General features: G+C 55.6%; 2 protein-coding genes across 6 annotated transcripts in view; one reads left to right on the top strand and one right to left on the bottom strand.

Annotated features, from left to right (window-relative positions):
• slx4 (SLX4 structure-specific endonuclease subunit homolog (S. cerevisiae)) overlaps window positions 1-10,256 on the bottom strand; it is a 35,735-nt gene extending 25,479 nt beyond the window's left edge. Inside the window, exons 1-5 of one of the 3 annotated variants that reach the window (XM_059978932.1) lie at window positions 10,081-10,256; window positions 9,073-9,466; window positions 5,636-5,902; window positions 4,406-4,580; window positions 140-361 (exon numbers count right to left, since the gene is read on the bottom strand). In XM_059978932.1, coding sequence (XP_059834915.1) covers window positions 140-361; window positions 4,406-4,580; window positions 5,636-5,902; window positions 9,073-9,418 — 1,010 coding nt within the window. In that variant the 5' untranslated portion in view covers window positions 9,419-9,466; window positions 10,081-10,256. Of the gene's footprint in view, window positions 1-139; window positions 362-1,580; window positions 1,671-4,405; window positions 4,581-5,635; window positions 5,903-9,072; window positions 9,467-10,080 lie in introns of all 3 variants that reach the window. The other 2 variants (XM_059978934.1, XM_059978933.1) reach the window with 2 other exon arrangements.
• amdhd2 (amidohydrolase domain containing 2) overlaps window positions 9,506-26,296 on the top strand; it is a 28,394-nt gene continuing 11,603 nt past the window's right edge. Inside the window, exons 1-9 of one of the 3 annotated variants that reach the window (XM_059978936.1) lie at window positions 9,506-9,674; window positions 11,897-12,001; window positions 12,456-12,592; window positions 13,239-13,378; window positions 14,157-14,211; window positions 15,465-15,677; window positions 20,732-20,820; window positions 23,893-24,037; window positions 24,369-24,476. In XM_059978936.1, coding sequence (XP_059834919.1) covers window positions 11,919-12,001; window positions 12,456-12,592; window positions 13,239-13,378; window positions 14,157-14,211; window positions 15,465-15,677; window positions 20,732-20,820; window positions 23,893-24,037; window positions 24,369-24,476 — 970 coding nt within the window. In that variant the 5' untranslated portion in view covers window positions 9,506-9,674; window positions 11,897-11,918. Of the gene's footprint in view, window positions 9,675-10,256; window positions 10,493-11,896; window positions 12,002-12,455; window positions 12,593-13,238; window positions 13,379-14,156; window positions 14,212-15,464; window positions 15,678-20,731; window positions 20,821-23,892; window positions 24,038-24,368; window positions 24,477-26,296 lie in introns of those variants that run through there. The other 2 variants (XM_059978935.1, XM_059978937.1) reach the window with 2 other exon arrangements.

Below are 26,296 nucleotides of genomic sequence, written 5' to 3'. Positions count from 1 at the left end.
GGGTCACCCATCTGACCAGGAGACGGACAGCCAGTACTGAACTGTGCGGACGGGACCAAGTTCACGGTGCCACTGTGGCAAAAACACAGTGGAGCAGAGGCCTGAGAACCACCCACCCCTGGCTTCCCGCAGCACCTACCCGGCGCGAGGAGCCGAGTTTTCAGGAGGTTGTGAGTTCTGTCTCTGGACTGCCTGCAGCAGGAGCTGCGGAGGCACCTCCATTTCACTCGCACAGCGTTTGAGGTGACTCACTCGGCCCTTCAAGGTTTTAAAACGCTTCCCACAGATTGGACACTCGGGAACTGGAGGTACGATTGTAGAGGTGGCTTCAGCTGCCCTCTGCTCTCCTTCATCCAGACACCTGCCAGGACAGACAGAAAGCTCAAGTTTAATCATCACTCAGCCATACATTCCTCTGGGTCCAAGGCACACATTGCAGTACAGTCACACATGGCCCACACAGTTAGATCCAACACACAGTCACAAAGTAAATACAAGTCCCTGAGTGGCATGGCCTGAAGATTGATGGTGAATGGAATGTTGTCCTGGAGCCATGTTTCCATAAGAACAAGTACGTAGCAGTTCCTCATCTCACACTGGGTCAGACTCAGGCGAAGGCAATCCAGCCTGACTCGCGCTGTAGCAGCCAGCTTGTCTTCCAGGGAGCGAACACTCGAGAGAAGCACCGCAGGGCCAGACTCCAGCCCAGCACATCCGCTGCACCTCTCCTTTCTTTCACAAAGCCTGAGACCGCAGCCTGAGGGTCTTATATATGCAACAACCAAGCACCTCCCCTGCCAGCGGTCTCACTAATGAACTGGACTTAGAGTATTTTATATTACTGATCTCCAACGGGCTCTCATAATCACAAAAATAATGTTTAAGTCACACATTTGCACAATTTGTTGGACCTGGAGCAGCCGCTGTGACAAAACACACTGCCATCTCAGGGGGAGTAAGACCAAGAGTAATTAAATCCATTTATCCAACCCTGCTTCAGTCCAGCCTACAGCATGGACTGTAACCAGACTTCTGAACCAATCCCCTTCCTTCTGCTGCTGCTCAGTCTTGAATCTTTACCCTTGGTAGTGGTTAGTGTCACAGTTATAGCACCTGCTGCCGCCCGTGAGGAATTTCTACGCTCCCCATCACCCCTGTGGGTTTCCTTTGGGTGTTTCACATTCCAAAGGTGTACGGGTCAGGGTAAGCAATTTGTGGGCATGCGACACTGCCACCGGGGTCTCGTGGGCCACCCTCAACACGTCCTTGGACTGTGTTGGTCATTGACACAAACAACACATTTCAGTTTCAATGTACATGTCAAATAAAACTAATCTTTTTTTACATCTTCCATCAACGCTGCTATTAAATTGTTCTCTGGTACGATAAGATGGTCTCTTGCCTTCACAGTGGAATTCGGCTTTGATCTCGCACCTTACTGTCTCCTGCACTGTACTTTCTCTGTGGCTGGTACATTTTACTCTTGTTGTTGTTTTACCTTGTCCTGCCTCAATGCTCTGTGTAATGATCTGATCTGTGTGAACAGAGTGCAAGAGAAGCTTCTCACTGTATTTCTGTACCTGTGACAACAGTAATGTTGTTGCAGGAAAGCAGCATCCATTATCAGGGGCCCCACCACCCAGACCACGCTCTCTTCTCACCGCTGCCATCTGGAAGAAAGTACAGGAGTCTCAGGACCCACACCACCAGGTTCAGGAACAGTTTTTACCCCTCAACCATCAGGCTACTGAACCAGTGTGGATAACTTCACTCACCCCAGCACTGAACTGTTCCCACAACCTGTGGATTCACTCTCAAGGACTCTTTATCTCATGGTCCTGATATTTATTGTTTATTCATTTATTTTTATTTTGTTGTATATTTTTATATTTGCACAGTTTTTTGTCTTTTGCACATTGGTTGTCTGTCTCTGTTGTGTTGATTTTTCTCTGATTCTATTGTGTTTCTGGTATTTACTGTGAATGCCTGCAGGAAAATAAATCTCAGGGTAGCACTGTATATAGAGGCATGTATGTACTTAGAAATTTAATAAATCCATTCAAATTCCCTTATCCTACCTCAATGTAATGCACTGCCCGTGTGAACAGTCCGCGACTTAGTGTAACGCCGTGTGAACGGTACGCGATGTACAGTGTAACGCCATGTGAACGGTCGGCGATGTACAGTGTAGCACAGTGCGAACGGTGCGCGGCGTACAGCGGAACTCAGTGCGAACGGTCCGTGCCGTTCAGTGTAACGCCGTGCGAACGGTACGCGACGTACAGTGTAACGCCATGCGAACGGTACGCGACATACAGTGTAACGCAGTGTGAACAGTACGCAACATACAGTGGAACACAGTGTGAACAGTATGCAACGTACAGTGTAACAGACCGACCGTGTGAACGGTCCGCGACGTACAGTGTAACAGACCGACCGTGTGAACGGTACGCGACGTAGTATAACAGACCGACCGCGTGAATGGTACGCGACGTAGTGTAACAGACCGACCGTGTGAATGGTACACGATGCACAGTGTAACAGACCGACCGTGTGAACGGTACACAACGTACAGTGTAACGCAGTGTGAACGGTCCGCGACATACAGTGTAACGCAGTGTGAACGGTACGCAACGTACAGTGTAACAGACCGACCGTGTGAACGGTCCGCGACGTACAGTGTAACAGACCGACCGTGTGAACGGTCCGCGACGTACAGTGTAACAGACCGACCGTGTGAACGGTACGCGACGTACAGTGTAACAGACCGACCGTGTGAACGGTCCGCGACGTACAGTGTAACAGACCGACCGTGTGAACGGTCCGCGACGTACAGTGTAACAGACCGACCGTGTGAACGGTACGCGGCGTAGTGTAACAGACCGACCGTGTGAATGGTACGCAACATACAGTGGAATGCAGTGTGAACGGTACGCGGCGTACAGTGTAACAGACCGACCGTGTGAACGGTATGCGACGTACAGTGTAATGCAGTGTGAGCGGTCCACGACGTACAGTGGAACACAGTGTGAACAGTACATGACGTACAGTGTAACAGACCGACCGTGTGAACAGTCCGCGACGTACAGTGTAACACAATGTGAACGGTCCGCGACGTACAGTGTAACAGACCGACCGTGTGAACGGTACACAACGTACAGTGTAACACAGTGTGAACGGTCCGCGACGTACAGTGTAACAGACCGACCGTGTGAACGGTACGCGATGCACAGTGTAACAGACCGACCGTGTGAACGGTACACAACGTACAGTGTAACGCAGTGTGAACGGTGCGCGACGTACAGTGTAATGCAGTGTGAACGGTCCGCGATGTACAGTGTAACGCATTGTGAACAGTATGCAACGTACAGTGTAACGTAGAGCGAACGGTCCGCGACATACAGTGTAACACAGTATGAACGGTACGCAACGTACAGTGTAACAGACCGACCGTGCGAACGGTACGCGATTTACAGTGTAACGCAGTGTGAACGGTACACGATGTACAATGTAACGCAGTGTGAACAGTACGCAACGTACAGTGTAACACAGCGTGAACAGTACGCAACGTACAGTGTAACACAGCGTGAACAGTACGCAACGTACAGTGTAACACAGCGTGAACAGTACGCAACGTACAGTGTAACACAGCGTGAACAGTACGCAATGTACAGTGTAACACAGTGAGAATGGTACGTGATGTACAGTGTAACGCAGTGCGAACAGTCCACGACGTACAGTGTAACAGACCGACCATGTGAACGGTCCGCGACATACAGTGTAACAGACCGACCATGTGAACGGTCCGCGACGTACAGTGTAACAGACCGACCGTGCGAACAGTGCGCAGCGTACAGTGTAACAGACCGACCGTGCGAACCGTATGTGATGTGCAGTGTAACGCCGTGCGAATGGTCCACGACATACAGTGTAACGCCGTGCGAACGGTGCGCGGCATAGTGTAACGCAGTGTGAACAGTACATGATGTACAGTGTAACGCAGTGTGAACAGTATGCGATGTACAGTGTAACGCCATGCGAACGGTCCACGACATACAGTGTAACTCCGTGCGAACTGTGCGCGGCGTACAGTGTAACGCAGTGTGAACGGTACGTGATGTACAGTGTAACGCAGTGTGAACAGTATGCGATGTACAGTGTAACGCCGTGCGAACGGTCCATGACATACAGTGTAACGCCGTGCAAATGGTGCGCGGCGTACAGTGTAATGCAGTGTGAACAGTATGCGATGTACAGTGTAACGGAGTGCGAACGGTATGTGATGTACAGTGTAACACACCGACCGTGTGAACGGTACGCGAGGCAAACTGTTCACCATTTCTTGGTATACAAGATAATAACAAACCAATTCCAAAAGCTTTTGAAAAGTCTGCTCCAGCCTCACCTGTTGATATGCTGTGTGCGCCGGACAGAGTTCATGTTGGAGAGATCTTTCTGACAGATCAGGCAGAAGAAGAGCCCGTTGTCTTCCAGCGTGTAGACAGCGGCTGCTCGTATTTCCTTTTGGAGCTCCCGTGGCGAGGACACGTCGCTGGCTGCGTGCTGTTGCCATTCACCGGCTGCAGAGATTTTGGAAGAATTGACACATTATAAACACACAAAAACCGAGAGTTTCTAAATAAAATACAATAGAATAATTAAAGATCTGGTTATTTTTGAAGTAACTCATACACTCTGGGCTTAGATCATAAGACAGAGCAAAATTAGGCCATTTGAGTCTGCTCTCTATGTTTTATATTTTAAGTTGCTGGAAAAGGGCCAGGAACATCAAGAAAAATGCCACCTGATGTGTTCACAGACACAGGGAGGAGGCTATGTAGCATCCACGGTAGGACCACCAGACTCAAAAACAGTGACCTTCCCCAAGCAGTGAGGCTGATCAACACCCCCACCCACTAACCCACCCCTCCACACCCCCAACCACCACTACGTCATCATTTCCTGTCAGTCACCTTGTGTACAGACACTCCTGAACCAAGCGTCACCTTATGGACATAAAATCAATCTCTGTATATCAGCCAGCTTATGTACTTATATTTTACTATTCTGCTCTTTATCTTACTGTGTTTTTTTGTGCTGCATCAGATCTAGAGTAACAATTATTTCATTCCCCTTTACATTTGTGTACTGGAAATGACATTGAACAATCTGGAAGCATGGTGATTTATTATCTCTCAACAGCATTCTCCTGCCTTCTCCCCATAACTTTTAATACCCTGACTAATCCAGAACCTCACAATCTCTGCTTTAAATATATCCAATGACTTGGTCTCCACAGCCATCCATGGCAATCAATTTCAGTTTCACCTCCCTCTGACTAGAGATTCTTCCTCATCTGCTCTAAAGGGACACCCTTCTGTTCTGAGGCTGTGCCCTCTGACCCTAAACTCTTGGACAGTTGGAAACATCCCCTGCATGTCCACTCTTTCTAGGTCTTTCAATATTTCATGAGATCCCCCTCATTCTTCTAAACTCCAGTGAGTACAGGTGCAGAGCTGTCAAACACTCCTCCTGTGTTAACCCTTTCACAATAACCCAGACACAACATCCAGGTGCCCCACAAAAGTTACTGAATACAGAAAACAAGAACTGAGAAAGGAATTGTTCTCCTTACAAGTGAACTTTACAGGGAGGGATACCGAGGGCAGATGGTGTTGCTCTCCGCCACTGCCCTGGTGTGGATTGTGTGAGCCGGCCACCTCCCTCTTCCCATCCTCTTGAAGAGCTGGAGTCGAACGCGTGTCCTCATCAGTCGCGTGCCGCAGCCGCTCGGGCTCCTTCCTCCTAAATTTCTGCATGTTCCCCAGCACTCGCTCTTTCACGCCCAGCTGGCGGGCCGTCCGCGTCTGGGAACGGCTAGAACGCCTGCCGAAGAAAATCCCTGGAAAAAGGGACACGTAGGAAATGTCAGCTATTGCCACTGGATCACAAATTAATTCCTGCATGCTGGCTGTCTCAAGGTGAATCCACAACGAGTATTCCTGCCTGGAAAACCTACTCCACAGCAGGAGGAGATGCAGCAGGTAGTGCTGCTGCCACACAACTCCAGCGACCAGGTTCAATCCTGATTTCTGGTGTATTAAAGATGTAAAGGTTAGCTTCATTTATCACACACGCAGCGAAATGCACTGTTTGTATCAACACCACAGTCCGAGGATGAGCTGGGAGCAAGCTTCACTGTGCTTCAGTACCAACAACTCACTAACCCTAAACTGTACACGCTGGATCCACAGTATGCAGGACATCTTCATGGAGTGATGCCTCAAATAGGCAGTGTCCATCATTAAGGAGCCCCATCACCCAGGGCACGTCCTCTTCTGTCTGCTACCATCAGGAAGGGTGCACACACTCAACGTTTCAGGAACAGCTTCTTCCCCTCTGCCATCCGATTTCTGAATGGACAGTGCATCCATGAACACTACCTCACTACTTTTTTTACAGTACTTATTTAACTATAATAAGTATATATACTTTTCTATTATTACCTATTGCAATGTGCTGTTGCCACAAAAATAACAAATTTCACGACATAAGCCAGCAATATTAAACCTGATTCTGATTTGAAACCAGGGGTGAGGGGGGGGGGAACCCACACAGTCACAGCAGCAGGAATTGAACCCCGATCACACGTAAAGCTCTGCTACGCTCTTGTGCCACCCAGTGAGGAGTTTGCGTGCTCTGCTTAGAACAGAACAGGTTCCTGCTGAGTGCACTGGGTTCCTCCCACGTCCCAAACAGGTGCTGGGTGGTCACTGTAAGTTATCCCTGTTGTGCAAAGGGCTGAGAGAATTAACAGACATCTAACAGAGTAATCAGAGGGAGACTGACATGGGTCTGAGCGTTGGTGAGCTGTAAATCACCTTCTTCAATGAAAGATGTGACAAATGAGAGGTCGGTACCTGCAATCTCCAGTAACATCACCCTGCCCATGGACTGTTTGTCCCTCTCCCATTACAAAGGAGGCTACATAGCATCCATGCCAGGACCACCAGACCCAAAAACAGTACCCTTCCCCAAGCAGTAAGGCTGATCAACACCTCCACACCCCAACCATCATTGTTTCCAATATTTATTGCTTATTTACTTATTTATTATTTCTTTCTTTTTGTATTTGCACAGTTTGTTGTCTTTTGCACAAACTGGTTGAATGCCTACTTGGTCTGGTCTTTCATTGATTCTATTATGGTTATTATTCTATTGTGGATTTATTGAGTATGGCCACAAGAAAACAAATCTCAGGCTTATATATGGTCACATATCTGTACTTTGATAATAAATTTACTTTGTACCATTACTTCAACATCACTTTATGTATGTACTATCAGCCTGTGTATTTAACAGTTACTTGTACATTGCGTTTGATAGAATTGTTATTATATTTAGATTTATTGTTTTTTAAAATTATGTTCTTTATGCTTCTTGTGTTTTTTATGCTGCATCAGATCTGGAGTAACAATGATACTGTTCTCATTAACACTCGTGTATTGAAGAATGACAATAAATAATCTTCAGTCTTGAAAGTCAACACTAACCAGAGTTAAATCCAGTTGCTGGAGTAGTGCCAGCAACAGGGAGATTTGGACAACAGAGAGCTGGAAGTCAAAGTCAATGACCGAAGCCTGGGGACCTGTCCGTGTACGTGTGTGTGGGTCAGAGGGAGGGCAGTACAGGGCTTGTCTTGCTGCTGTGTTCTGTGTTGCTCTGCTGAACATCGTGGGTGTGGTATTTTGGAGATGGAAGGTGTGGTGACACTTGCGGGCTGCGTCCAGCGCATCATTAGCTTGTAAACACAAACGACACCGTTCACTGTGTGTATCGATGTACACGTGATAAATAAATGAGTCTGAATCTCCCGCTTTTAACAGGGATGGCACTCTTCCTCCCCCCTCCCCCCACAGTTCCATCTGCACAAACGGAATCACAGTACAACACTGGAGTTTGTGCGCAGTGTCCAGTTGGGGCAGTGGTTAATGCCCAGTCCGGGATTTAAGGGCCGGGAAACATCATGCCTATATTACTAGAATAATAATTCAGATTAATAATCCAAACTCAACTCTTCAAAACATTTGCCTCACAGGGAAAATTTATATTTTCTTACTTCACTCCTCCTACTCCAACCACCTGACTTCACTTATCACCTGCCAGGTTGAACAAACTTCCCCCTCCTAACACCACCTTATTCTGGCTTCTACCCCCTTGCTTTCCAGCCCTGATGAAGGGTCTCAGTGTGATATGTTGACTGTTTATTCCTCTCCATAGATGCTGCCTGACCTGCTGAGTTCCTCCAGCTTTTTGTGTGCATTGCTCTGGATTTCCAGCATCCGCAGTCTCTTGCTCTGGTTTACTATATTCAACTGTACACGCATACCGCCAAACAAAATAACACCATGGATGTTGTGTCCGTGATGGCAGTATGATACAGAGAGCGAGCTGTTGCCCATACAGCAGGCTCCCCTCTCCACAGCTGATGTATCCAAAGGAACGGCAGAGACCAATACAGTTTGGTACCAGCGGCGTTGCAGGAGTTGCTGGTCAGCATTGAACTCGATGTAGGGCTGCCTTAGGGAGTCCAACTCCGGATTTTCCCCTCTGAGTTTATTCCCGAAGTCTCCCCCACGAGTGGGTGTAGCCATAAGGCAGCAGGTGTTTGAGATCAGTTTTGGAGCTGATGAGCTGCCAACTGTGGCTGACCAGCCCCATCTGCCCAGAGCAACTAGTTTTGAGGTGCCAGTAACCCACCCTTACCCTGAATCTTGTCAGTAATAATCGTTCTATCAGCCTTAGGAGCTAAGCCACATGTGCAGGCCAGGAGCTGGACTCGTTATCAGAGGCTATTTGAGACATACACCATTGGGAAAATTTAAGAGGTAGTCCCCACCACCCACCTCCCCCATCCCCAACTAGGACAATCTGAAAGAACCAATTTATTTTCAAACTCAGTAACTGGTCACTAGCATTCTATCTTGCTACAGTTCCTGAACTCAAAGCATCGCGTGTTAATGTGCACTGTGGTGGACTGCATTATCTATTTTTAAAGTTGCAAGCACCCACCTGTGAAACCATCTCTGACCCCTGAGGCCCCACGCAGCTGTGCAGCGTTGGGGTTTGTCGGGCCTGGTGAGTCCCCACAAGTCAGCTGTCCAAGGCGGCTGCAGGGAGCGGCCTGTGGGTTGGGTCCCTGGCTCTCCGGACCCCCCGCCTGCTGGCTCCCGGGGTTCCCATCGCTGCTTCTGTTGGGCTCGCTGGAAGGCGCCTGCTTTTGCTTCAGCTTCGCCCTTGCGGGGAAGGAAACTGGCGGGTCCCAGCTGACTGACTTACAGCGCCTGTCTCCAGCTTCAGCTGTGTGCCGGGGCGCCCTTTTCACCAGCTCGACAAAGTCATCATCAGATTCATCCATCACTTCGGCGCGGGACAGACGTTAGAAACCACAGCCTGAAACCATCTCCTGTGAGGATGACCGGTGCTAAAGATTAGCTTTATTTGTCACACGCATTGAAATACATCGTTCCGAGGATGTGCTGGGGGGTCATTTCCGGCACCACCTTGCATGTCCACCAACTTAATAACCTTAACCCGATCGTCTTTGAGAAGCAGCGGAATCGAACCGGGACGCTGGCGCTCTAATAGAGTTACACTGCCCACCAGGAGGGCAGGTGGGTGCGGGGAACGCATTGCCAGGGGTGGAGGTAGCGGCAGATACATTAGGGATATCAAAGATAATAGATAAATGAAGGGCTGTGTCGGAGGGAAGGGTTAGACTGATCTTGGAGTGCGTTGACCCTATTCCCCCATGATTCCCTCCACCCACCCAGATTACCTCCCCTCCTCCCTCCCAGATACCCCACCCTCTCCTCCTCTCCCGATTCCCCTCACTCCGCTCCATCCCTCCCACCCCACTACCCCCACCCCTCCTCCTCCCGATACCCCTCACTCCGCTCCATCCCTCCCACCCCACTACCCCCACCCCTCCTCCTCCTCCTCCTGATACCCGTCTCACTATCAGTCAGTCAGTTAACCGCCTAAAGTTGAAGGCCAGAGGCTGCAACTGGATTCACTCACTCGGCCAGGGGCATTACTCCGCAGCGCCTCCGGGCTCCGTACTTCCGTGTGCCCCACACCAGGGCTGCCCTCCCGCGACACCGGTCCCGGTCCGATACTCTCGGCTGCGGGCTGTATTTTTTGCCCCGCTCCGTTCGCACCGGAAGTGGTTCCTCGCCATGTTTCCTGCGGTTGCCCCAAACAAACATGGAACCGGCGGGAGGGGAAAGAGCACGTGCCTAGTCGGTCAGCTGACCAGGCGAAGAGAGTCATGTGACGCGAGTGCGAACGGAGCCGCGGGTGTGAGTGATAGAAGGCGTACCGCAGGTAATGAGCACTGAAGGGGAAGAGAGTGGCGGTGTTGGCGAGGACTCAATGGGCTGAACGGTCTCATGCACTGAGACATTACAAAGAGATCCGGAAAGCTGGGCAGGTTTGTGGAGTGAAGCGATGGGACAGAGAAGGACAGTGATTTGGCTTTAGTGAGGTTGTCTTTGCTGTGGTGTCACTGAAAACAAAGTTTAGGAGTGTCTGATTAGGAGCCCACAACTTTGTGCCTGATCTCCGCGTTCACTAACTGCTGACGAGGTGTTTTTACTGTCACTCTCTCGGAGAACTGTCTCAGTTCTCTAAAGGGCTATCAAAATGGTAATGGAATGAATTGCGGGGAATTACAGAGCAATTACGGAGTTTATTTGCCTCCTGATCTCAATGGAAAAAAAACTATTATTATTGTAGGGTTAAACCTAACAGAGACTCTTCTCCAAAAGAAAGATTCAAAGAATCAAGATTATTGTGAGTAGTGGATAGCTCAGAAGGTTGAATCCTAGCCAGCGCTGTTGTGTGATGTCCTCTGTGTCTTGGGACACAGAGGATGGCTTCTCCTCTGCCATCTTGGGGGGGGGGGGTGGTGGTGTTCAATCTCATTGAAACCTACCAAATATTGGAAGGCCTAGATAGCGAGTATGTGGAGAGGATGTTTCCAATAGTGGGGGAGTCTAGGACCAGAGGGTAAACCTCAGAATAGAAGGGTGTCTGTCCCTTTAGAGATGAGGAGGAATTTCTTCAGCTGGAGGGTGATGAAGCTGTGGAATTCATTGCTACAAATGGGTGAGGAGGCCCAGCCATTGAGTATGTTGTATTTAAAGCAGAGGTTCAAAGGTTCTTGATTAGTCAGGATGTCAAAGTTAACGGGAAGAAGGCAGGGGAATGAGATTGAGAGGGATAATAAAATCAGCCATGTTGGAATGGTGGAGCAGACTCGATGGGCTGAATGGCCTAATTCTGCTCCTATGTCAGATTTCTGATCCTAAACTCTACCTCACTATTTTGCTATCTTTTTGCACTCTATATTTAACTTTCATATGTTACTGTGTTCTGCTGTTGCAAACAACAAATTCCATGAAATCTGTCAGCGATAATAAACCTGATTTTGATTCAGGTCAGGCAGCGTCCCTGGATGGGGAATATAGAGTTGATGCTTTGGGCCGAGACCCGAGACTGGAATGGAGGTGGGAAGAAGCCCGAATAAGAAGTTGGGGAGAGGGGAAGAAGTACAAACTGGCAGGTGAGGGTGAAGGTGGGTGGTGAGAAGCTGGGAAAGGTAAAGGGCTGGAGAAAGGAATCTGATGGGAAAGGAGAGTGGGAAGGAGGAGGGGTATTTCCAAGTTAGGTTGGTGTGTGACTTGGATGTTCAGTAAAACACTGGGGAAAGAATTGAAATGTGGGTGCGTCCTATACCCTGAAGTAGTTTATTTCTGCACCAGTACGGTAAAACTTGCTAACTGTCTAGCCTGTTCCTCATGACGGTTCCTAACAGCTGAAACGTTTCTCGTAGGGTACTGTGTCTCCCTGCGACGATGCCGTCCAATAAGTCAGTCTCGGATGCTCCCATTACCCAGTTCAAGAACTGCTACATTCTGAAGGATCACAGGTTACAGAGGTGAGTGGGCTGTGGTCCCCCAGACTTAATTCTGAGGCTGTGCCCTCTCGTCCTAAACTCATTGGCAGTAGGAAACATCTTTTACATGTCTATCTGTCCAGCCCTTTCAATATTCGATAGATTTCAATGAGACTCCCCTTCATCCTTCTGAGCTCCAGATGGTACACACCCAGATTCATCAAACACTTCTCATACGTTAAAGCTTTGATTGCTGGGATCATTCTCGTGAACCTCCTCTGGACCCTCCCCAATGCCAGGGGCCCAGAGCTGCTCACAGAACTCCAGATGTCTGACCAATGCCCAGTAAGGCCTCAGCTTTACATTCTTCAGCCCCTAGTGTCTGTGCTAACTGACACCAATCTAACCAACCCCATCTGCCTGTAATTGGTCCATATCCTTGTCTGTTCTGTGTAAATGCTGTTGTGAGTCCTGCTCTGCTTGTGTCTGTTCAAAGGGAGGACCTCTGGGTCAGAGAAGGGAAGATCCTTAACCCGGAGAAGTTGTTCTTCGATGAGAAGGGGTTTGCAGATGTCCAGATTGACTGTGAGGGCAGCATTGTTGCCCCGGGATTCATCGACACACAGATTAATGGTGAGTGGTTTGACCCCTGTGTTCCGGTTTCCTCTGCGCTCCCCACCATGCAAATCATCTGCACCCTGTCTGACGGCATGTTGATTTATAGAACAGTACAGTAGCCCTGCAGCCATTTTAACATTCTCGCAGATCAATCCAACCCTTCCCTCTGACACATTTTTCCATCATCCGTTGTGTCTTAATGACCTGGCAGGGCTTTCAACACTCCCACCACTCTGTAAAAGAAAGATTTACCTCTGACATCCTCCTACACTTTCCTCCAATCACCTTAAAATTGTACCTTCTGACGTTAACCATTTCTGCCCTGGGAAAAAGTTTCTCTGAGCCTCTTATCATCTTGTACACCTCTATCAAGTCACTCTCATCTTCATTTGTTCCAAACAGAAAAACCCTAGCTCATTCAACCTATCCTCCTAAGACATGCTCTCTAATCCAGGCAGCATCTGGTAAATCTCCTCTGCAGCCTCTCTAAAGCTTCCACATCCTTCCTGTAATGAAGTGACCAGAACTGAGAGAATATTCCAAGTGTGGTCAGATCAGCGTTTTAATTTAACTCTTTCCTCACACCTGTCCGTGAAGGGGGAGGGGCTGAGGTGGGGAGGGTGCTTGTTGACTGTGGAGCTTTCATTGGTGTCTGTTCCAGGCGGTTACGGGTTTGATTTCTCCTCGGCCTCGGCCAACGTGAAGCTGGGCGTCTCCTCTGTCGCCAAGAGGCTGCTGTCCACTGGAGTGACCTCATTCTGCCCCACTCTCATCACCTCTCCCCCTTCCGTGTACCACCAGGTGAGCAGCACGCGGAGGGAAGGTGTAGACCACAGCTCGGCAGTGGCCTGTTGCATTGCCAGTGATCTGGAGTCAGTTCCGGCCGCTGTCGTGGCCGGGGAGGGGGACGGGGAGGGAAGGTGCAGACCACAGCTCGGCAGTGGCCTGTTGCATTGCCAGTGATCTGGAGTCAGTTCCGGCCGCTGTCGTGGCCGGGGAGGGGGACGGGGATAGGGAGGGGAGGTGTAGACCACAGCTCGGCAGTGGCCTGTTGCTGATCTGGAGTCAGTTCCGGCCGCTGTCGTGGCCGGGGAGGGGGACGGGGATAGGGAGGGGATGGCCAGAGTTGGTGGGGGTGCAGGGTGAGGAGGTGTATGGAGTTTGTACGTTCTCCGCGTGTGTTTCCTCTGGGTCTCCGGTTTCCTCCCACAGTCCACGGGCATAGGGGTTAGTGGGTTAATTGACCACATCGGGGTGCAATTGGGTAGCGTGGGCTGGAATGGCCTGTTCATGCTGAAACTAAATCAACATAGAATAAATGACCGAGATGGGTGGCTTGATAGGGAGGGGACTGGAGAGTGGGGAGGGGATGGCCAGAGTTGGTGGGGGTGCAGGTTGAGGAGGTATCAGCCATGGAGGGAATGATTGTGGGTGGGGGGGTGAATTATGTTGGAATGTGTGTGTGGGGGGGGAAGCCGATGTATCTCCAGCAGAGTGTTGCTGGAAACCAGATGTGGATCAACAATCCGCTCGAACTCAGCTGCTTTGTAAAGTTGAGTTTAACTCTACCCCTTTGCAGGTGATTCCTCAGATCGAGGTGCAGGAGGGAGGAGCGAGTGGAGCGGGCGTTCTCGGTGAGTGACCTGGGTCACTGAGGATTACTCCACCCTGACCACTCCAGCTCAGGACAGAGTGGGGGATTTGAGCAAGAAGCGGGAGGAGGACAGGGATTAGCTGAGATGAGGGGAGGGAGGGGAGGGGATTGGAGGAAAAGCAGAGGAAACGGGCAGGGGATTGGCTGAGGTGAGGGGGAGGGCAGGGGATTGGCTGAGGTGAGGGGGAGAGATGGGAGGGGATTGGCTGAGGCAGAGGATTGGGTAAGGTTGCTGTTAACATAATCAACTCATTTCGCTGTGTGTTTTGATGTACATGTGATAAGTCTGAAGAAAAGGATTTTCAACCCAGAACTACAACAGTTTTACTCCCACAGACGGCACTCAACCCTCCCCCAGCAACTCCAGCACTTTGTTAATTGCCCCTAAACACAAGATATTCTGCACCATTAATCTGCCGGCCATAACGCTCGGGACTTGGGCTCTGTTATGTTTGGTGACTGTTTACCTGCTGTTGTCCTTGTGCTCTGTGTGATGTACGTGCTGTGTTTCACACCTTGGCCCTGGAGGAACGAGGTTTCATTTGGCTGTATACTCACCAATGACAATTAAACCTGAATTTGAGATGCTGGAAGAACTCAGCAGGTCAGGCAGCATCCGTGGAGGAGAGTAAACAGTTGACGTTTCGGGCCGAGCCTCTTCATCAGACTTGTCTCGAAATGCCGACTGTGCTCTTTTCCACAGATGCTGCCTGACCTGCTGAGAGATTGGAGAGATTGGGCTTGTACTCGCTGGAATTGAGGAGATTGAGAGGGGATCTGATTGAAACATTTAAGATAATTAAAGGATTTGATAGGATTGAGGCAGGAAATATGTTCCAGATGTTGGGAGAGTCCAGTACCAGAGGGCATGGATTGAGAATAAGAGGTCAGTTATTTAAGACAGAGTTGAGGAAGAGCTTCTTCTCCCAGAGAGTTGTGGAATGCACTGCCTCGGAAGATGGTGGAGGCCAATTCTCTGGATGCTTTCAAGGAGGAGCTAGATAGATATCTGATGGATAGGGGAATCAAGGGATATGGAGACAAGGCAGGGACTGGGTATTGATAGTGAGTGATCAGCCATGATCTCAGAATGGCGGTGCAGACTCGAGGGGCCGAATGGTCTACTTCTTCACCTATTGTCTATTGTTCCTCCAGCACTCTGTGTGTGGTATTTGTCCCTGCCATAGGAAAGTTTGCTCAAGTAGTTTGTCCCATCTTTATTGGCCCACCCAGGGCTACACCTGGAGGGGCCGTTCATCAGCCGGGAGAAGAAGGGAGCCCACCCCGAGGACCACCTGCGGACATTTGGGAAACGTGGTTTCCAGGACATGCTGGACACATTCGGCTCCCTGGACAACGCTGTCATCGTCACCCTGGCGCCCGAGCTGCACCGCAGTGCTGAGGTGATCGAGGAGCTGGTCAGCCGAGGGATCCGCGTCTCGCTGGGTAAGGGGGTGCAGTCAAGAGTGGAGGGTGAGGGGGTAATGGAGAACCACTGCTAGCACCTTCCACCTCACTGACCCTCTGACACACCCTGCCCGGGCAACGTCCACCCCACTGACCCTCTGACACACCCTGTCCGGGCAACGTCCACCCCACTGACCCTCTGACACACCCTGTCCGGGCAACGTCCACCCCACTGACCCTTCTGACACACCCTGTCCGGGCAACGTCCACCCCACTGACCCTCTGACACACCCTGTCCGGGCAACGTCCACCCCACTGACCCTCTGACACACCCTGTCCGGGCAACGTCCACCCCACTGACTCTCTGACACACCCTGTCCGGGTAACGTCCACCCCACTGACCCTCTGACACACCCTGTCCGGGCAACGTCCACCCCACTGACCCTCTGACACACCCTGTCCGGGCAACGTCCACCCCACTGACCCTCTGACACACCCTGTCCGGGTAACGTCCACCCCACTGACCCTCTGACACACCATGTCCGGGTAACGTCCACCCCACTGACCCTCTGACACACCCTGTCCGGGCAACGTCCACCCCTCTGACCCTTCTGACACACCCTGTCCGGGTAACGTCCACCCCACTGACCCTCTGACACACCCTGTCCGGGCAACGTCCACCCCACTGACCCTCTGACACACCCTGTCCGGGCAACGTCCACCCCACTGACCCTCTGACACACCCTGTCCGGGCAACGTCCACCCCACTGACTCTCTGACACACCCTGTCCGGGTAACGTCCACCCCACTGACCCTCTGACACACCCTGTCCGGGTAACGTCCACCCCACTGACCCTCTGACACACCCTGTCCGGGTAACGTCCACCCCACTGACCCTCTGACACACCCTGTCCGGGTAACGTCCACCCCACTGACCCTCTGACACACCCTGTCCGGGCAACGTCCACCCCACTGACCCTCTGACACACCCTGTCCGGGCAACGTCCACCCCACTGACCCTCTGACACACCCTGTCCGGGCAACGTCCACCCCACTGACCCTCTGACACACCCTGTCCGGGCAACGTCCACCCCACTGACCCTCTGACACACCCTGTCCGGGCAACGTCCACCCCACTGACCCTCTGACACACCCTGTCCGGGCAACGTCCACCCCACTGACCCTCTGACACACCCTGTCCGGGCAACGTCCACCCCACTGACCCTCTGACACACCCTGTCCGGGCAACGTCCACCCCACTGACCCTCTGACACACCCTGTCCGGGCAACGTCCACCCCACTGACCCTCTGACACACCCTGTCCGGGCAACGTCCACCCCACTGACCCTCTGACACCCTGTCCGGGCAACGTCCACCCCACTGACCCTCTGACACACCCTGTCCGGGTAACGTCCACCCCTCTGACCCTCTGACACACCCTGTCCGGGCAACGTCCACCCCACTGACACTCTGACACACCCTGTCCGGGCAACGTCCACCCCACTGACCCTCTGACACACCCTGTCCGGGTAACGTCCACCCCACTGACCCTCTGACACACCCTGTCCGGGTAACGTCCACCCCACTGACCCTCTGACACACCCTGTCCGGGCAACGTCCACCCCACTGACCCTCTGACACACCCTGTCCGGGCAACGTCCACCCCACTGACCCTCTGACACACCCTGTCCGGGTAACGTCCACCCCACTGACCCTCTGACACACCCTGTCCGGGTAACGTCCACCCCACTGACCCTCTGACACACCCTGTCCGGGCAACGTCCACCCCTCTGACCCTTCTGACACACCCTGTCCGGGTAACGTCCACCCCACTGACCCTCTGACACACCCTGTCCGGGCAACGTCCACCCCACTGACCCTCTGACACACCCTGTCCGGGCAACGTCCACCCCACTGACCCTCTGACACACCCTGTCCGGGCAACGTCCACCCCACTGACTCTCTGACACACCCTGTCCGGGTAACGTCCACCCCACTGACCCTCTGACACACCCTGTCTGGGTAACGTCCACCCCACTGACCCTCTGACACACCCTGTCTGGGTAACGTCCACCCCACTGACCCTCTGACACACCCTGTCTGGGTAACGTCCACCCCACTGACCCTCTGACACACCCTGTCCGGGTAACGTCCACCCCACTGACCCTCTGACACACCCTGTCCGGGCAACGTCCACCCCACTGACCCTCTGACACACCCTGTCCGGGCAACGTCCACCCCACTGACCCTCTGACACACCCTGTCCGGGCAACGTCCACCCCACTGACCCTCTGACACACCCTGTCCGGGCAACGTCCACCCCACTGACCCTCTGACACACCCTGTCCGGGCAACGTCCACCCCACTGACCCTCTGACACACCCTGTCCGGGCAACGTCCACCCCACTGACCCTCTGACACACCCTGTCCGGGCAACGTCCACCCCACTGACCCTCTGACACCCTGTCCGGGCAACGTCCACCCCACTGACCCTCTGACACACCCTGTCCGGGTAACGTCCACCCCTCTGACCCTCTGACACACCCTGTCCGGGCAACGTCCACCCCACTGACCCTCTGACACACCCTGTCTGGGCAACGTCCACCCCACTGACCCTCTGACACACCCTGTCCGGGTAACGTCCACCCCACTGACCCTCTGACACACCCTGTCCGGGTAACGTCCACCCCACTGACCCTCTGACACACCCTGTCCGGGTAACGTCCACCCCACTGACCCTCTGACACACCCTGTCCGGGTAACGTCCACCCCACTGACCCTCTGACACACCCTGTCCGGGCAACGTCCACCCCTCTGACCCTTCTGACACACCCTGTCCGGGTAACGTCCACCCCACTGACCCTCTGACACACCCTGTCCGGGCAACGTCCACCCCACTGACTCTCTGACACTCCCTGTCCGGGTAACGTCCACCCCACTGACCCTCTGACAAACCCTGTCTGGGTAACATCCACCCCACTGACCCTCTGACACACCCTGTCCGGGCAACGTCCACCCCACTGACCCTCTGACACACCTTGTCCGGGCAACGTCCACCCCTCTGACCCTCTGACACACCCTGTCCGGGCAACGTCCACCCCTCTGACCCTCTGACACACCCTGTCTGGGTAACGTCCACCCCACTGACCCTCTGACACACCCTGTCCGGGTAACGTCCACCCCTCTGACCCTCTGACACACCCTGTCCGGGCAACGTCCACCCCACTGACCCTCTGACACACCCTGTCTGGGTAACGTCCACCCCACTGACCCTCTGACACACCCTGTCCGGGCAACGTCCACCCCACTGACCCTCTGACACACCCTGTCCGGGTAACGTCCACCCCACTGACCCTCTGACACACCCTGTCCGGGTAACGTCCACCCCACTGACCCTCTGACACACCCTGTCCGGGTAACGTCCACCCCACTGACCCTCTGACACACTCTGTCCGGGCAACGTCCACCCCACTGACCCTCTGACACACCCTGTCCGGGCAACGTCCACCCCACTGACCCTCTGACACACCCTGTCCGGGTAACGTCCACCCCTCTGACCCTCTGACACACCCTGTCCGGGCAACGTCCACCTCACTGACACAGGTCTAAAAGCAAATGCAGCCACAGACGGTGCACATTATATCATAATTGGTGAAATTCCTGAAATGTGTGATCCCTGCACATTCTAGCCTTGTCCACGGTTCCCTATTACCACTGTAGCAGGATCCCCATTCCTCAAAGTTCTGCAGAAATTTATTATCAAACCACATATACTGAACGTTCAAAGTTCGAGGTACATTTATTATCGAAGTGCCTCACCCTGAGATACACCTTCTCGCGGGAACTCACAGCAAGTACAACAAGCACAATAGAATCGATGAAAAACCGTGCGCAGGAGGAACGGACAACCAATGTGCAAAAGAGAATCTGTGAAAATATAAAGGAAAAACACAATAATGATAACCAAAAAGCAATATCAGAACGTGAGCTGGAAAGTGAGTCTATATGTCTCCATATACTGCTTTGAGATTGATGTTCTTGCAGATATTTACAGGAAAATAAAGAAATACAATAGAATTTGTGAAAAACTACATAACAAAGACTGCCAAACATCCAATATGCGAAAGAGGACAAATCATGCCGATAATAAATGTTAAAATAAGTAAATATTACTGAGAACAGGTTAGAACATGAATACGAACAGTAGATTCTGCTGATGGTGGAAATCCAGAGCATGTGTATCTCTATCTCTCTCTCTCTCTCTCTCTCTCTCTCTCTCTCTCTCTCTCTCTCTCTCTCTCTCTCTCTCTTTCTCTCTATCTCTCTCTCTCTAATCTCTATCTCTATCTCTCACTCACTGACACTGGAGGAAGTCAGCAGGTCAGGCAGCATCAATCGAAATGAATAAAGAGTTGATGTTTTGGGCCAAGACCCTTTACCAAGACTGGGAAGGAAAGGGGAAAGAAGCCAGAATAAGGCGGTGGGGACAGGGAAGAGTCCATGCTGGCAGATGATAGATTTCTATTCACTAAATATTCGTCATCATTATGTGCTGTGTGGTATGGCATGTGCGATCATGGTCTTTCCAGGACCATGATTGTCCTTGGCAACTTTTTCTACAGAAGTGGTTTACCATTGCCTTCTTCTGGGCACAAGACGGGTGACCCCAGCCATTATCAAAAGTCTTCAGAGATTGTCTGCCTGGTGTCAGTGGTCACAGAACCAGGATCTGCACCGGCTGCTCATTCATCCATTAGTCTTCACTGTTCTTTCCCTCCAGCACACCCCCATCCCCAACCCCAAACCCTCTCTTGACCCTGAGGATTGGGATGGGTGCCTGGGGGCCCTGGGTTGGGAGCAGGGAGAGCCCGTCACCCCCACTGGGGCCTAGGCCGCCAATGGCAGCTCGCCGAAACCCTCTGTGCTGGGTCAGCCCATCTGCCAAGATCCTTCATCTCCCAGGGGTCAGGCCTCTGGTGTTTGGTAGCTCTGGGTTTTACGGGATCCCACGCCCAGCCCTGCTCCGCTCACAGCCGGGTGGAGCAGAGGGGAGGGTTTGGACTGCATTAAACATTGCTCTTTCTTGACTGCAGGACACTCGGTGGCAGACCTGTCCCAGGCTGAGGCAGCTGTCTCGCACGGAACCACCTTCATCACCCACCTCTTCAACGCCATGCTGCCCGTGAGTCGGGGGAGGGAGGAGATGGGTTGGAGGGAAAGTTGTGAAAAGGGGGAACATAGTTGTGGGGATGAGAAGAGAAAGAAAGTTGGGGAGGGAGAGAGTCGTGGGAAACACAGTCCCAAGCGAGGTGCAGGACGAGAGCCCTCACGTTGAGGAGGATCTGGGAGGGCTCGCGCCTCAGGACCTACCCTCGTATGTGGGATCTTCCAGCTATGTTTCCTACTTGTCAATAGTGAGGCTGCATGCAAACCCATGAAACGGGCTGTGGGAGGGGCTTTTTCTGGGAACTACTGTGGTGCGGTAGACAATGCCCCCTCCTCCCTTGATCCCCCGCTCACTATCTCCCCGCTTCCCCCACTCTCTCCCCCTCGCTCTCTCCCCCCTCACTCTCTACCCCCTCACTCTCTACCCCCTCGCTCTCTACCCCCTCGCTCTCTCCCCCCTCGCTCTCTCCCCCCTCGCTCTCTCCCCCCTCGCTCTCTCCCCCCTCGCTCTCCCCCCCCCGCTCTCCCCCCCCGCTCTCCCCCCCCGCTCTCCCCCCCCCCGCTCTCCCCCCCGCTCTCTCCCCCCCCCGCTCTCTCCCCCCCGCTCTCTCCCCCCCGCTCTCTCCCCCCCCCGCGCTCTCCCCCCCGCGCTCTCCCCCCCGCGCTCTCCCCCCCGCGCTCTCCCCCCCGCTCTCTCCCCCCCCGCTCTCTCCCCCCCCGCTCTCTCCCCCCCCGCTCTCTCCCCCCCCGCTCTCTCCCCCCCCCGCTCTCTCCCCCCCCGCTCTCTCCCCCCCCGCTCTCTCCCCCCCCGCTCTCTCCCCCCCCGCTCTCTCCCCCCCCGCTCTCCCCCCCCCCGCTCTCCCCCCCCCCGCTCTCCCCCCCCCGCTCTCTCCCCCCCCGCTCTCTCCCCGCTCCCCCCTCTCACTCTCCCCCCTCTCACTCTCCCCCCTCGCACTCTCCCCCTCGCTCTCTCCCCGCTCCCCCCTCGCTCTCCCCCCTCGCTCTCTCCCCTCTCCCCCCTCGCTCTCTCCCCTCTCCCCCCTCGCTCTCTCCCCTCTCCCCCCTCGCTCTCTCCCCTCTCCCCCCTCGCTCTCTCCCCTCTCCCCCCTCGCTCTCTCCCCTCTCCCCCCTCGCTCTCTCCCCTCTCCCCCCTCGCTCTCTCCCCGCGCCCCCCTCGCTCTCTCCCCTCTCCCCCTCGCTCTCTCCCCTCTCCCCCCTCGCTCTCTCCCCTCTCCCCCCTCGCTCTCTCCCCTCTCCCCCCTCGCTCTCTCCCCGCGCCCCCCTCGCTCTCTCCCCTCTCCCCCTCGCTCTCTCCCCGCTCCCCCCTCGCTCTCTCCCCTCTCCCCCCTCGCTCTCTCCCCTCTCCCCCCTCGCTCTCTCCCCGCTCCCCCCTCGCTCTCTCCCCTCTCCCCCTCGCTCTCTCCCCTCTCCCCCTCGCTCTCTCCCCTCTCCCCCTCGCTCTCTCCCCGCGCCCCCCTCGCTCTCTCCCCTCTCCCCCCTCGCTCTCTCCCCGCGCCCCCCTCGCTCTCTCCCCGCTCCCCCCTCTCACTCTCCCCCCTCTCACTCTCCCCCCTCGCACTCTCCCCCTCGCTCTCTCCCCGCTCCCCCCTCGCTCTCTCCCCTCTCCCCCCTCGCTCTCTCCCCTCTCCCCCCTCGCTCTCTCCCCTCTCCCCCCTCGCTCTCTCCCCTCTCCCCCCTCGCTCTCTCCCCTCTCCCCCCTCGCTCTCTCCCCTCTCCCCCCTCGCTCTCTCCCCTCTCCCCCCTCGCTCTCTCCCCGCGCCCCCCTCGCTCTCTCCCCTCTCCCCCTCGCTCTCTCCCCTCTCCCCCCTCGCTCTCTCCCCTCTCCCCCCTCGCTCTCTCCCCTCTCCCCCCTCGCTCTCTCCCCGCGCCCCCCTCGCTCTCTCCCCTCTCCCCCTCGCTCTCTCCCCGCTCCCCCCTCGCTCTCTCCCCTCTCCCCCCTCGCTCTCTCCCCTCTCCCCCCTCGCTCTCTCCCCGCTCCCCCCTCGCTCTCTCCCCTCTCCCCCTCGCTCTCTCCCCTCTCCCCCTCGCTCTCTCCCCCTCTCCCCCTCGCTCTCTCCCCTCTCCCCCTCGCTCTCTCCCCTCTCCCCCTCGCTCTCTCCCCTCTCCCCCTCGCTCTCTCCCCGCGCCCCCCTCGCTCTCTCCCCGCGCCCCCCTCGCTCTCTCCCCGCGCCCCCCTCGCTCTCTCCCCGCGCCCCCCTCGCTCTCTCCCCGCGCCCCCCTCGCTCTCTCCCCGCGCCCCCCTCGCTCTCTCCCCGCGCCCCCCTCGCTCTCTCCCCGCGCCCCCCTCGCTCTCTCCCCGCGCCCCCCTCGCTCTCTCCCCGCGCCCCCCTCGCTCTCTCCCCGCGCCCCCCTCGCTCTCTCCCCGCGCCCCCCTCGCTCTCTCCCCGCGCCCCCCTCGCTCTCTCCCCGCGCCCCCCTCGCTCTCTCCCCGCGCCCCCCTCGCTCTCTCCCCGCGCCCCCCTCGCTCTCTCCCCGCGCCCCCTCGCTCTCTCCCCGCGCCCCCTCGCTCTCTCCCCGCGCCCCCCTCGCTCTCTCCCCGCGCCCCCCTCGCTCTCTCCCCGCGCCCCCCTCGCTCTCTCCCCGCGCCCCCCTCGCTCTCTCCCCGCGCCCCCCTCGCTCTCTCCCCGCGCCCCCCTCGCTCTCTCCCCGCGCCCCCCTCGCTCTCTCCCCGCGCCCCCCTCGCTCTCTCCCCGCGCCCCCCTCGCTCTCTCCCCGCGCCCCCCTCGCTCTCTCCCCGCGCCCCCCTCGCTCTCTCCCCGCGCCCCCCTCGCTCTCTCCCCTCTCCCCCCTCGCTCTCTCCCCGCGCCCCCCTCGCTCTCTCCCCGCGCCCCCCTCGCTCTCTCCCCGCGCCCCCCTCGCTCTCTCCCCTCTCCCCCCTCGCTCTCTCCCCGCGCCCCCCTCGCTCTCTCCCCGCTCCCCCCTCGCTCTCTCCCCCGCTCCCCCCTCGCTCTCTCCCCGCGCCCCCCTCGCTCTCTCCCCGCGCCCCCCTCGCTCTCTCCCCGCTCCCCCCGCCCCCGGGTCGATGTTCTCAGCTCAAGTCTCGGGCCTCTGCCTCTCCTTCCTGCAGTTCCACCATCGGGACCCTGGCATCGTGGGGCTGCTGACCAGTGACCGGATCCCCGCCAATCGCCGCGTCTTCTACGGAATGATCGCCGATGGGATCCACACCAACCCAGCGGCCCTGAGGATCGCGTACAGGGCCCACCCCCGAGGTAACCTACCGGAGACGGCCACCGCTTGCCTCCTGCGGGCACGCTCTCCACTCCCGGCCCATCTACCCATATCAGACCCCACCCCGCCCCTCCTCATTAGTCCCCAACCCTCCCCTCTGTGCTCGTACCCACCCCTGCCCCCTCCTTCAAAAGACTGCCCCCAAATCCCATCCCCTCTTCATATAACCCTTCCCTTGCCCCTCCTTGACCTCTACCCTCCGATATCCACGCCGTCAGTCTCCTCCCCTTCGTTCCGGTCCCCCCCCCGGCCCAGCACGCCGTGGCTGGCCTGTGGAAGGATTGCCCCCACCCTCCCGTTTCTCACCGGCAGGTCTGGTGCTGGTAACAGACGCCATCATGGCCATGGGCCTCCCGTCGGGGAGACACACCCTGGGCCAACAGGACATAGTCATCGAGGGGCTGCACGCCTATGTGGCAGGTGAGGGAGCATCACTCAGTGTGGGGGGGTTACTGAGGGACAGTCACTCTGTGGGGGTTGGGTTACTGAGGGAAAGTCACTCTGGGGGGTGGGTTACTGAGGGAGGGACACTGTGTGGGGGGTTACTGAGGGAAAGTCACTCTGGGGGGTGGGTTACTGAGGGAGGGACACTCTGTGTGGGGGGTTACTGAGGGAAAGTCACTCTGGGGTGGTGGGTTACTGAGGGAAAGTCACTCTGGGGGGGTGGGTTACTGAGGGAGGGTCACTCAGGGGGTTACTGAGGGATGGTCACACTGTGGGGGGGGGTGGGTTACTGAGGGAGGGTCACTCTGGGGGGTTACTGAGGGACAGTCGCTGTGTGGAGGGGGTGGGTTACTGAGGGACGGTCACTCTGTGGGGGGGATGGGTTACTGAGGGAGGGTCACACTGTGTGGGGGTGGTTACTGAGGGAAAGTCACTCTGTGGGGGGGATGGGTTACTGAGGGAGTGTCACTGTGGGGGGGTTACTGAGGGACAGTCACTGTGTGTGGGGGGTTACTGAGGGACAGTCACTCTGTGGGGGGCATGGGTTACTGAGGGAGAGTCACTCTGTGGGGGGATGGGTTACTGAGGGAGGGTCACTCTGTGTGGGGGGTACTGAGGAACAGTCACTGTGTGTGGGGGGTTACTGAGGGACAGTCACTCCGTGTGGGGTGGGTTACTGAGGGAGAGTCACTCTGTGGGGGGGATGGGTTACTGAGGGAGGGTCACTCTGTGTGGGGGGTACTGAGGGAGGGTCACTCCGTGTGGGGTGGGTTACTGAGGGAGAGTCACTCTGTGGGGGGATGGGTTACTGAGGGAGGGTCACACTGTGTGGGGGGGTACTGAGGGAGGGTCACTCCGTGTGGGGGTGGGTTACTGAGGGAGGGGTCACTTTATGTGGGGGGGGTTACTGAGGGACAGTCACTGTGTGGGGGGTTACTGAGGGACAGTCACTCTGTGTGGGGTTACTGAGGGACAGTCACTCTGTGGGGGGTGGGTTTACTGAGGGAGAGTCACTCTGTGGGGGGATGGGTTACTGAGGGAACGGTCAGTCTGGGGGGCATGGGTTACTGAGGGAGGGTCACTCCGTGTGGGGGGTACTGAGGAGGGTCACTCCGCGTGGGGTGGGTTACTGAGGGAGAGTCACTCTGTGGGGGGATGGGTTACTGAGGGGAGGGTCACTCCGTGTGGGGTGGGTTACTGAGGGAGGTCACTCTGTGTGGGGGGTACTGAGGGAGGGTCACTCCGTGTGGGGTGGGTTACTGAGGGAGGGTCACTCTGTGTTGGGGGGTTACTGAGGGAGGGTCACTCCGTGTGGGGTGGGTTACTGAGGGAGGGTCACTCTGTGTTGGGGGGTTACTGAGGGACAGTCACTGTGTGTGGGGGGTTACCTGAGGGACAGTCACTCTGTGGGGGGCATGGGTTACTGAGGGAGGGTCACCTCCGTGTGGGGGGTACTGAGGGAGGGTCACTCCGTGTGGGGGGGTTACTGAGGGAGGGTCACTCTGTGTGGAGGGTTACTGAGGGACAGTCACTCTTTGTGGGGCTGGGTTACTGAGGGAGGCTGAAGAACAGCAATGAGGATGGAGGAACGTTTCGGAGAGAGCTGCCTCATCTTTGGCAGAGGATTGCCGCAGTTCTGCTGTTTTGTTGAATCTGTTGGGCCGCGGGCAGCAGCGGAGGCTGGCGGTTTGCCAAGGTTCGTTACCGGGGGCTGGGACGGATTTCTGTTAATGTCGGTAAACCCCTGTCCCACCTGGAGCATTCAACCTGGGACAACCGGATGAAGGGCTCTGCAG

Source organism: Hypanus sabinus, chromosome 9 (genome assembly GCF_030144855.1).
Source record: "Hypanus sabinus isolate sHypSab1 chromosome 9, sHypSab1.hap1, whole genome shotgun sequence".
Taxonomy (NCBI): Eukaryota; Metazoa; Chordata; class Chondrichthyes; order Myliobatiformes; family Dasyatidae; genus Hypanus; species Hypanus sabinus.
This window is presented reverse-complemented; position numbering and strand designations above follow the sequence as displayed.